Source organism: Epinephelus lanceolatus, chromosome 19 (assembly GCF_041903045.1).
Source record: "Epinephelus lanceolatus isolate andai-2023 chromosome 19, ASM4190304v1, whole genome shotgun sequence".
Taxonomy (NCBI): domain Eukaryota; kingdom Metazoa; phylum Chordata; class Actinopteri; order Perciformes; family Serranidae; genus Epinephelus; species Epinephelus lanceolatus.
The window spans coordinates 12,228,181-12,240,759 of NC_135752.1; the positions used below are offsets into that span (position 1 = coordinate 12,228,181).

At 41.3% G+C, this 12,579-nt stretch overlaps 1 protein-coding gene across 1 annotated transcript in view; it reads left to right on the plus strand.

Moving 5' to 3' along the window:
• The first annotated feature begins 8,759 nt into the window (after window positions 1-8,759).
• Window positions 8,760-12,579, plus strand: part of lamc3 (laminin, gamma 3) — a 171,943-nt gene continuing 168,123 nt past the window's right edge. The window contains exon 1 of the mRNA XM_033646979.2: window positions 8,760-9,342. Within this exon, the coding sequence (XP_033502870.2) occupies window positions 8,955-9,342 (388 nt within the window). The 5' untranslated portion in view covers window positions 8,760-8,954. The remainder of the gene's footprint in view (window positions 9,343-12,579) is intronic.

Sequence of the window (12,579 nt, forward strand, 5' to 3'; positions counted from 1 at the left end):
AGCTCCATGGATGCATTCTGAAACGCACCATCTTTCCTTTTTACTTTTAGCAGGTACGGTAGCTGCCCTTAAAGTATTGCATACAGTATGCACACAATTGCGACATACTACTGTCTCATAACATTACACATAACTTTGACCCTCTTGCTTTTATATCCGTTTAATCGAGATAAAACAAACACTGATTACTGAGTCCGCCAGAGACAGAGATCAACCCGGAGAGCTCGACTGTTGTTACTCTGAAATGTGTATAATTAAACTAAAGTTATAACTGCACAGATCATAGACTCTAATATTATGTTTGTGACAGTGAAATTACATCTGCATTTCTCTGTCACTGTTATTTTTATAGTTATGTTGTTTGAAATATTTATGATTATTTTTTTCCCTGAAACAATCAATACTCCTATTATTACTATTCAACTGGTCTTCAGTTACTTGAATGCACCATCATCCGTCATTGCGATTTCTTGACAGCTGTCAAGCCGTCATCTGTTTGCGGCTCAGTCAATGTGACGTATCGCCTGCTACACAAAGAACTGTGGGTCAGAATAGCCAGAAAAGCATGTTGTCTTGCATAGCCTGCTGCAAAATCAGACCAGATGTAGTAGAACATCCTGGTATTTTGGCATACTGCATTTGACATACTAAATCTTTTTTCTGGCATACTATATTAGTATGGTAGTATGAGTATTGGAACACACAGCATGTGAGCCCCAGTGGGTCAAGCTAGCTAGCTTAGCAAGCCAGCTATAGCTTGACAGGCTGCTTTTGTTATCACTTTACATAATTTGCAATCATTTTAGTCTGCAGACTGTGTATATGACTCTGCGGGTAATCGATTTTTGTGCACCACAAAAATTTTAAAATATGATCCAAATATTTTAGTAAAATGTGTTTGCATGGTTTAGCCTACTGCTAGTTGTATGAGATGTGACTTTTGAGCTGTATAGGTGTATATTGACACCGTAGAGCAGCATGGCGGCCACAGTTGTTAGCAACTGATCATGTGAGGAGTTTATTTGTAACACAACAATCAAGTTGTCAAATTTCAACTATGTAAAGACTCAGTAGGGATTCCATTATAGTGCAGAAATAGCAACACTTCAAATAGAGTCATATTAACACACTGCTGTGCTGACCTAGAGCCTGTTTACACCTGGCAAATATTATTAACATGCATGTTAATAATACATTAAATAATCTACCATGCATCTCCAGCTGACCACTTGTGTTCAGATTTCATTGCTACCTACAGTACATCATTTTTACTAGAAGGTCAAAGGACCCCATGCACAGTTATTATGTCAACACTCTTGCTAGCTGCAGGCTAGCATGCCTGCTAGTCATGTTAGCTGTTGTTCTGATACAGCATCACTGTCAGCGCGTCTAAGGCAAAACGGGACACTCAAATTGGGCAAGTTATTGAGCGTTGTGCTGTCACCAAATCAGTTTACACAACAAAAGATATGAGATAAACTGCATCCCAGACCAGCTCGACAAGTGGTTTGAGTGATCAGATCACAAAGTATCTGGTTGTTATTAGATCTGTCCACTTGTGATTGAATCACCCAAGATGCATGTTAATACTAGGTATAAACAGGGCCTTAGACAATAACATCTTTAAATAAACTCTGAAAGTGCCGCACAAGGTATTAATGATCGCCCACTGACAAGTACACTGATAATTTGTGGTCACAGTCAACCATGATGAACAAAAACCTTAAAAAAATGCCCCATGTTATCCTTTACCACCTGTGTTTTATATTCCTGTTCCATTCACAATAACCAGCTAAGCAAAAAATTTGTAGGCGCATCTTTTTTTGTCACATGCGTGTGAACATTTTAGCTTCATATGTAACAATGTTGCCACCAAAACATCATACAGTATGAACAGAGTTGTTATGTATGAATGTGATACAGTTTTGTCAGGCTAGAGAGGACTTTCATGAAGGTGTGTGATGCCGGGAAATTTTTTGTGACGACGTTGCGGTTGTGCAGCGCTCATTAGTTTGTCAGATAACGCTTTCCCTGCGGGGATATGGCAGCCGCCTCCTGCATTGCTAAGCGAAGCACTGACAGCTGTGACATCAAATCACTGTTTGAAAGCGTTACTCATCGCTACGACATTGTGTCATCATGAAAAGGAGGCCATACCTGCTAGTCTCGGTGCAACAAGCTTCACATCGTGACAGCCAGCTGCACCAATCTGCAGCATGAAAGGGGTGGGTGGCAGGTGGAGGCTAAAGGATCTGCGGGAGGGGGAGACAAGAATGAGAGGTAAGATGCACCAGGAAAATGAGTAGAGAATGTGGGAGGGCAGAGTGGAGTTTGAAGTATTACATGGTGCAGGGGGAGAAAGATGTGAGTGGAAAGGAAAACAAAGGACAGAAAACTTAAGGGTTAAAGCAGAGAGAACGGATGATAAGAAATCTGTCTGAAGTTTAAACAGACTGACAATAATCTCATTTTAAACAAACTCCTTTGGAAATTAATATTCTGTCCATATTCACATTCAGTTGCAGAAAGGCTGGGACGAGCATATCATAACAGTCAAACACTTTGTCTGATCACTGGCTTAGGCAGGGATTCAAAAGAAGCTGGCTTTGCTTTAGTAAACACCAATCATGGCCAAGTCTGACCAGAGCCAGCCAGACGGCTGCAAACCCATTTGTTTCCTTAAATGCCCTAAAAAGATATGTATCACTTCCCATTGGGATACCTCCCTTTTCTGAGCTGAAGAGGAAATGACTAGAGGGAGTTTTCTAAAGCTAGAACATGAAGTCCTTAGTAATACAACTGTGACACTGATTCAGATACAGTGGCAGATCTCAATAGGCAACACAGGCAGCTACCCAGAGGTGGGGTGCCAAACCACCTCCTCACCCCCATCCCACTCTCTCAATTTCAAATTAAACGTAAGGGAAAAAAGATTCGAAGATCTTATGCTAACGCTTGGCCTCGGGTAGGGTAGTCTGACTCACCGGATGTAGATTGTGGCTATAAGCCTGTCTGACTTCCAGTGGCTGCTGCTGCCTCAGCGTTTCTGTTTTGTTTTAATGTCTTTGTTCATGTGGGTCATCTTTGAACTTTTTACTCTATAGTGCATAACCCCAACACGGTGCTAAACAAGTGCAATGCAATGCTCTTCTTACTGAGAGGTATTGCTTTTGAACTTTATTGTCTGGCTTGCAATAATCCACTCGACACTGGGACACTATGTCAGCAGCGCTCCTGTGCTACACCCGAGACCAACTCCTGCCTCTGCCTGAGCCACACACCTGCCCCCCAGCTACTGAGGGAACTGCTGACCCAAAATCCAGCGGGGAGCTATGGGGGACAGATGCAGAAGAGGTGTGGAGACGCGGTGGAGTACAACAGAGACTTTGGAGGAGAGCAGACAGACCATCTCTGCCTTCCATGCTTCTCTGTAATGTCTGCTCCTTGAAGATTAAAGTTGAGGAGCTGACAAATTTCTCACTTTGTGGGACAATAAAGTTAATATTGATCTTGACCTTGATCTTGATCATAGGGCCACAGCTTTCGGCCAACATCCTCCATTCCTTTTGCTATCTTCATGTTACGGTTTCCAAATCCCTTCGCCACAGAAAACAACAACAAACTCAGAGTTAACAACCTAGATGCTGCAAATGGCACATTTTGACTAAGACTTGCACGTGCAATAAAGCACACCTAGACTCTACATTCAGTGAATGTAGATTCTGTAGGCAAACCCTGGAGATCTTGCCTCAGGAAGAAGAGCGGAAGAGCCCTGGTTTCCGGTTGTAGGCTGTTTGTAGTCAGCGTGATATTGACCAATCGGGTTTGAGCCAGCTGCAGTTGTTGCCAGGTTAAACGGTCCGTGCAGTGAACTAACGAGGCGGAACATAATTGGCGTCACTGCAAACTCTGAATCCATCGCAATGGTTCAGCATATTTACCTATATATTAACGGAAGTTGGAAACGGAAATTCGCCTCCTCCGCCCACATCAAACTGGAATGCCGAAAAAATCAGGGGTCTGTCCCCAGAGGCTGTATCGCCGTCTGCTGGAAGTCAGACGCCGAATACAGCCGATGGGTTCTGAGAATGAGGCACACCTGCTTTATTCTTTTGGTGAATTGTTGTAAAGATCTGCAACAAATAAAACAACTCATGAACGCAGCGTGGAAAAACCCAGACTCCATCTTACAGGATTCTCATGCCTGATGCTGATCGATTTTTTGACATGGCCAGTTGGCGTTGATTTGCCACATCGTTTAATTCAGGCATCACCACACGCCAGTGACAATGACTTCAACAATGTACCAATCAAGCTTCTGTAACTTTATTGTTATAATGTTCTGCTAGAGCCACATACAACCAGCAAACCGTCTGTGTCTTTAACAAGTCTAGTGAGCTCCTCCAGAGTCAGGCTTCACCTCTAGGGCATGTGTTATCAAATTTTGTTTGTCTTTTTTATCAGTTTAAGCATAAGTGACATATGACAGAGTGACATACGATTGTTGATGTTGTTTGTGGTGTTTCCTTTTCCTGAGCCATTTTGATAACAGTGCTTGACTCCCCATTTGCAAAAGTTCCGTCAATACAAATTCAACCCTGACACTATTTTGTTGCTCTTTCATAGACAACTGCGATTGGCTCAAAGAAACAAATACAGACCAGAGTGGGTTTTTTTCACGAAAGCAGAACAAAATCAGTGATTCTAGACCTTTGTCTAGTGCTGACACAGTACTGTGGAGACAGGTCTGGTTACGTGAGACCAATCATAGGGGTACCAGTGATCATCACAGTCAGAACTTGCTACTTGCTATAGCACTGATGGGTTTTGTGTATTTGGAGATTAGAATTATTACACTAGACTGAGAGAAAATGAAAAGGCAAAAGAAAAAGGGGAGGAGGGGGTTGGGGTTGCCTAGGGTGCCGAATGTGCTAGATCTGGCACTGTTCACAGAAACTGCAAAAACTGCAAGTACATGTATACAAAATGTATGTTTCTGCCTTGAAGCCCTGCAGCTGATATTTGACATGTGACTTTGAAAGAGAGATACTTTGAACAAAGTCAGCAGATGGATTTTTGACAAGCTGAGTCTCGTGCTCTAAGTGTGTGGTCTATCTTCTCTTCCTGCATCACATGAAAGCATGTGGTTGACTTGTCTAGATGGTTAGAGAACAGTAGGGGGTCCTAGGCAATAGTATACCCTTGGGTGCTTTGCAGACTTTCCCGCTAGTTTCTGCAGGCCCCATGCTGAGCTCATTCAGCCAGCTCACATACCGGCCACAATTTTGAAGTCAAGAATACAACTCTGTCTGTTGACTGAATTTTTTTTTTTTTTGTTAAGAATTTGATTCTCCAGCTTCCAGGATATGTCACAGGTAATGTCAGAAATATTCTCTGCAGATGAATTCTGCCGTATCACCCTGATTCAACAGACCAAGACAGGCCAACTCATCTGCAGCTGCCCTCAAGAAAAACTGCACTGCTGATGTATAATAACATTTTCCCACATCTCACTCCCTCGCTTGGTGCCTACGGTTCTCTATTTGCATATTGTTTAAACATGTTGTCATCTCAAGCAACAGTTGTGTTCTCACATACTGCACATGGCATGCAGGTGGTGTAATAATGAACCTGCTTGATGAATAAAATGTCTGTTTGCAGAGGCATTAGATTCTTCATCATAATGGCTGTTCCACATACAGCCGCACAGATTTGACGCCAAGCCTGCTCTCATCCAAAGCCAGCAGAGGATTTCACTGCAAATTGATGTGGTCCTTTTTACAATGTCCCTGCCTGAGTACTGATAGAGCCACAATAAATCAAGGCAATCACAAGGAGATATGGGAAAGACTTTGCCGTAAATCCCACAGGGATCATAAATGTACAGCATCTAAACGCGTCCGTCCACACTACCTGTCTCGCTCTGTCTCATGCTATCTGCCTTCACATTACTTTCTTTTGTTGTTCTTCCTTTTCTCCGTTTTCTTCATTTCAAACACTCCCTTGTCGACACTGATCCGATCATTAGTTAAAATGTGCTGATTTGCTCTGTTATTTTAAATGTTCACTGGTTTCCTGGATTATTGTGCCAAATTTCTAATGGGATTCAGCAACAGTACAATCATTTATAGACAGAGCATTAGAGTGCAAAGCATTACACATCTCCACAGCCACTTGTTGGACCTGACACTTGTGGGACTTGTCATTCCACTCTGACACTGTAGTTGGTGCTGTGTTGTAGAGTAAGCACACTCAAATACACACCCATAGATATACAATGTACACACCCTCACTATTTCTCTATACTATGTGTCTAAATTAACAACTACCTGTCTTTATTTTGATACAAACACACATCCTGACAGCAAAAAAAATCCCAGTGAAGGAACAATGTGACTATTACCACAACTGTATGAGCACAACTGAACGTTTGTTTTTTACATACTGAATGTTGCACTTACAAACAACGTTACCACTGGACAGTAAGCGGGTACACAATTGAGACAGGACAAAATTGGTCCAGCTGACCATCAAGTGATTAAAACTGTTAGTGACACAACACCACCACAACGTCTTGTTTTTTTGGGGTTTTTTTTTTTTGTTGTTGTTGTTTTTTCCAGCTTTGGACTTGTGCGAGTGTGAGTATCTGTCTGGCTATCTGGCTAATCTTGCAAACTACTGGACCAATCAGCCTCATATTTTGTGTGCACATTTATGACTGTATGCTCAAGGAACTCATGTGGTTGTGGTGATTCACAATTGTTGAAAAACCTGTTTTATTGACCGCCATTGACTGTTAAGTGCCGACTCCTCACCCCTCTTAACCGGCTGATAAAGTGGCTCTGCTAATTATAAAAAGCCTTGCCTCGTCTGTTGCAGGCCTCATTTTGCCCTTTGTCGTGGCTCAAAAAGTGACATTCACAGAAAAGTTTGGTTTCATTTTGAACCGAAGCATCTGCAGATTAATCCCATACCTGATATATTAAGCTAAACCAACTAAAGCAAGTCATAATACGGGATGATTTTGTCACCATTTTTTGCTAGCTTTGCACAACTTTTAATGTTAGGAAGCTGGGAGGGATAATTCTACCGGGGTTCGCCTGCCACCCAGTTTAGTTCCATCTGCCGAACTGTGTCATACCACAATGAGAGCATTTCAGAAACAGAGAATTTTTTGCCGGACAAATTTTGTATACTTGCAGATTTTGTGGTCATTTTTCCTTAATATTTGTGCTTCTACCATATATATACTATGTAGTTTATTATTGTTTTTACTTTGATGTGCTGTAGCCTACGGGCAAAGTTAATACTGTTAATCAAAGTGAATGACATGGATCAAAGATTGTAACTGTGTTTTAGTCATTAAAAATACATATTTCCGCATAATTACGTTGTAGCCATCTCTCACATACAGCGTCTGTTAGCAGGAGAAATTGAACCGCTCTGTGCAGTGTGCCGGGGCTCCATGAAAAATAGACAAGGTGTGTATTTTTTATTCGTTTCTGAGACGCTTCTCCAAAGCTAGACGGGGCTGCCTGTCAGAGATCTGTACTCTTCTGAGTGTACTTTTCTAGTTTTAAATTTTAGATTAAAAAATATCAGTCATGGATGATTCATAAATTAGTTATATCACTAAATTGTGAGGGCAATCAAAAAGATGCAGTTCATTGCATCTACAATGGCGTCTTAGTGTTATTGCATGATGACAAAAAATTGTTCACCATGAATTTAATGATGGATTCTAAACATGTGAAATTAAACTTTTAAGTGTTTTTCAGTTACAAGGTTGTTGTTTAGTGAATCAAACTCTAATGAGGCAGTACTGAATTGTACCTCTTTATACAGTATATGCTTGTTTCTTTCCATCAAAAATGTTTTGCACTGGTCAGAGGGCACATTATTGCAACAATTTGAGAACCACTGGGTTACACAGTCCTGGGCCTCATCATCAATGAGGAAATGTGCACAAGGGGGGTAAATGCAAACACTTAGAATATTAAACACACTAGCATCCCCACCAATAGGTAATCTGTCTATTTTAGTGACTGCGAGAACTTACAATTCCATGTCATAGTTTCCCAGCCTTTTAATTCATGGCTGAGTCCAATCAAACACTGATGGATGGGTTACATAGGACTCCAGGCAGGCAGTATGAATTACAGGGATATGCAAACCAGTTCTCACTTTTCATGGTGGCTGGGCCTTGAGTGGATCTTGCTGAAAAAGCAGTGCCGATCTTTCACTCCTCTATTTTTATAAATAAATTGTCCCTTTAGGTCACAGAACTCCCCTGAGCGACATCCCTTTATGGAGACGACCCGTGCCTGCTGAAATATTCCAGACGGTTTTAGCACCTCTAGTCTTCTGCTGTGAATCACTACAGTCAGCATTTACCACAATGTCCTGCTGTGGGGCCTACCGCCAAGTACATTTATCACCATATCGATGATATTGTGCATTCCTGTAAATGGTGAATGCAGGTGCTTCGGCACTCACAACCTCAATGCCCAGAGGTGTAACAACTTCGCTGCACTATTATTTAAAGTTGTTATAGCATGTGTTTTTCTGGTCAAATGAGATTCTTTTACCCAGGTCTGCTTTCCATCTGAGGCTAATGGTGGTGCGGTGCTTGTGTTGACCAGCAGGTGGAGAAGTTTTTATGGACTGTTTTACCCTCCAGCCCCCACCCCTGTCCCTCCTGTCTGTCTCATGCTACCCCTGATGAGAGGAGTTCCTGCACAAACTTCATTCCACTCCACAGAGGGAGAACATATGTTGGAGACTCACCACAGGCAGAGCAGAGAGAGTAGACAAACAAAGCTCTCAGTCTGGACTCAGTGTTTGATGTTGGATTACTTCTCTCAAGTCAGGGTCTTCATGCGTTTTTGCAACAGAGTGCATGAATGTGAAAGTTTGTGTGTGAGGTGTAAATGTAATTTTAACTACCTGTAGACATGGATGCATCCTGTTCTGTGAGCTCTCTCCTCCTGGCCCTTCTACTCTCTCTTTACCCATGCAGCCACCTCTATGTTTGGGCCGCAATGGACTCCTGCTATGATGAGGAAGGCACCCAAAGCCGTTGCATGCCCAAGTTTGAAAACATTGCTTTCAATCGCACTGTGGTGGCATCAAATGTATGCGGTTCCCCACGTGAGGACTACTGCATGCAGACCGGCTCGACGCGCTCATGCCACTTCTGTGACGCCTCGGACCCAGAGCTGAGCCACAACGCCAGCCTCCTGACAGACTTCAACAGGAACGAGGAGCCCACATGGTGGCAGAGCCAGTCCATGTACTATGGTATCCAGCACCCCAATTCTGTCAACCTCACCCTGCACCTTGGTAAGAGCACAGCAGCAGATCCTTCATTCTATCTGACCCCAGAATTCTTTGGTTTGACTTTCCTCAACTTTCAGTGTACTTTGCGGCCAGGCTGAGTGATCTAGGTCAAGCATGTGTGTCCTCAGGGTTCAATTATGGTGTCTGTTCCTGTAATGTTGTATATAATGTCCCATTTCATTTTAAAGTGCTTGAAAGCTTTTCATGTGTGCACTGCATTTGCTGTGTCCAGGAATAGAATATGAATATCAGTAATAGATTTAGCGCTCCGCTGAATGCAGATGGTTTCCAGTGTTAAGAGTGTGGTGATGGGATTTCAGATCAATGCATGTTAGTCGACCTCACACCAGTTGAGTCAAGGTTTCATCACTTTTTCCACTTTTCTTTTCTGTGCAGCAAGTATCATGATGCATTATTTTCTGCACTGTGAGCCCTCTGATGGGGAAATCTTTAATACGAAACAGCTGCGCTTAACAACACATGATTTGTATTATTCAGTCCCAGCTTTGAGCTGTCTTCATAAAGAACACTTTGGCCCAGACATGGCTTAGACTTGGAGTGTTTGTTAGCACATAGCCACAAGGGCATGTCTGAGAATTTGGTCGGATTTAAAGTGGATGACGAGGACACACACTTGCATCAGACATGCCTCGATAGCAACTGAGTGATGGTTCGGTGTTGGCCTATGTTTACATTCAGCCCACGTACAACCATGGAGTATTAGTGATGAACCCATCCGAATCTGGCTGCTATAATACAGTCACAACTCAGGGTTCTTCTTTTTTTTTAAGGTTTGATTTGGGCCAAGACACACAGCTCTCAGAGACACGTTTCCAGCAGGATTTGGACCAGGCCAGGGCCAGAAATCAAGCTTTATGTAATCATTTTAGCTTGAAATCCACATTTCACATTGTATTACATTACAAATTCAGCATTAATCTTTTGCTAGAGGCTCACTTTAGTGTTTTCATGTCAGCGATTGTAAGGATTTACCACAACAAATATACTGTTTATTATATTTTTCAGAGAGATTCCAGGAAATGTCAGTAAGTTTGGCAGAAATAAGACTTTGATAAGGAAAGGTGGACCAGCTGAAGTTAGCTAGGCATTACCATAAAATACATCTAGAATTCAAAAGATACCCTGACTTCCAAGGGAGGTATATGTCATTAACCCCCCAGCCAGAGTCACTTTTGCAAGCCAAGACTTGGTCAGCAGGTCTACTGTCACTTTACATTATGCACATTACCCCTTTACTTTGGAGAAAGTTTTACAAAACTTTTGGAGAGAAATCACTCAGAAATGTGTTTTAAACTAAGTTTAGCTTTTGGAGTTTTTGAAACATTCACCTATAGTAAACACAATTACAGTCAAAGCTCAAGTGTATCCAACAAATTACAGCTAAATACCAAAACAACAGGATCAATTTAGACCAGCAACATATTAAGTAGCCAAGAGATTTTTTTGGAACTTGTGCAACATTTGATTAGGAGTTAGTGCTGATAAAACTTTTAACACAGGAAAAGGCACAAATGCATTGTTGAGGAAGTGTGTGAAAAGGGTGGCATAATGATTTGGGGGAAAGAAGTGGATAATAACTGCAATATCTCATAATATTTTGTGAAATTACACAAACTCTTGAAGACAAATGACTTGTTGTTGGCACAAATTATGTAAACAAAATGTTTCTCGAGCATGAAGTGGATTCTGTCACAGTAGTTTCATTTGTTTCTCTTGTACAGCACTTGAAAAACTCAAATAATAGTTACTCATCTGCACATAACATATCTGTGCCAACTATTCCTTGGTTAGCATAAGGATAGGCTGGGTAAATGTAAGATCAGGTCAGATAAATGTTTAAGGTTGGGGTTTGTTTGTGGTAAAATGTGAAATCCCATCAGCTTAAATAATTATACTTCACTTCACTTGGAACAGAACCTGGGTCTTCACAGTTCAAAGCAAATATATAACCATGCACCACCTTTACCACGCTGTATTATTCCTGCGTTACTAATACAAATTTTTAGGGTTGCTTTCTTCACGCACTCTTTTCCTTTGAGCAAATGCATTTGACTCACTTATTGTACACTGCGTACATATTTGCCTTTGAAGACATTCCTCATTTCACAAAATTTTATGAGACCAGCTTGAGCCATTAGCATCATTATCCCATTACCATGCTGTGCAAAACTGCTGAAATAAAGTAACAGAGCACATTTGTCACTTTAACTGAATTAAATTGTGGCGATTAATGTTACAAAGCATTAATACAAATCTTTTTCTATGAAATTACCTTTCCCACTTCCATTTATTTGCTGAGCTGTGTGTGTGTGTGTGTGTGTGTGTGTGTGCGTGTGTGTACGTGTGTGGGTGGGTGTGTCACAAAGGGTCTCAGCAAGAGCGTACACAGGAATTTGGCCCCCCTTGAAGAATATTGCTGTGGGCCCCCTTTTCATTATAAAACTGAATTAATACTAATTAAATACTAATGGAAAAATAATATTTTTGTAACAAGTACATCTAACAAATTAAATTTATTCTCAGTTAGAGGTTGAAATCAGCATTTCCCACACTGTTTAATCTGTCTCTCTTTGGTTAAACTCTCCTCTGGCTCTGCAAATGACAAACAGCATACATTGTCGGGTTATCAATCTTCTTATCTAAGAAGGCAAGAAATTGAATGAGTACATTTCCCAAAATGTCAAACTATTCATTAAATTCAACTCTGCCTGTATTCAACATAAAGCTGTAGCATGTCTTTGGAAAACTTGACAGTATTAAAATCAACTTCCAGATAATTGACACTTGCTAAATAGATGAGGTGATCCATCACAGTGAATAATGTTCCTTTGTTTTTCTCATTTTTCTCAAAGTGATGCAATTGAATGGAAATGTATGTCGGTTGATAATAAACTGCTTACACAGTGTGCTCACGTGTTGGCAGAAAAACAATCCTACATAGGAATTTTTTCCCCATCTTCGACTGATGCTGGTATAATGGTGATTTGTCCAGGTTGTACTTGGATTTTGCTCAATGTGTGCTAGGATAAACTCCACCTTCTCTGGATACGTGGATACAAATTGTGAATGGATGGATACTCATACTGTCTGTGGACTGGACCCTGTTCAGCTGTCCTCTAAGAATCAAGACATAGGTCACATGTAGGGGACAATTTAAAATTTAAAAAGTAACTAGATTAGTTGTAGCAATTTAACTGGTAGCAGAAATCTTCTGAATAA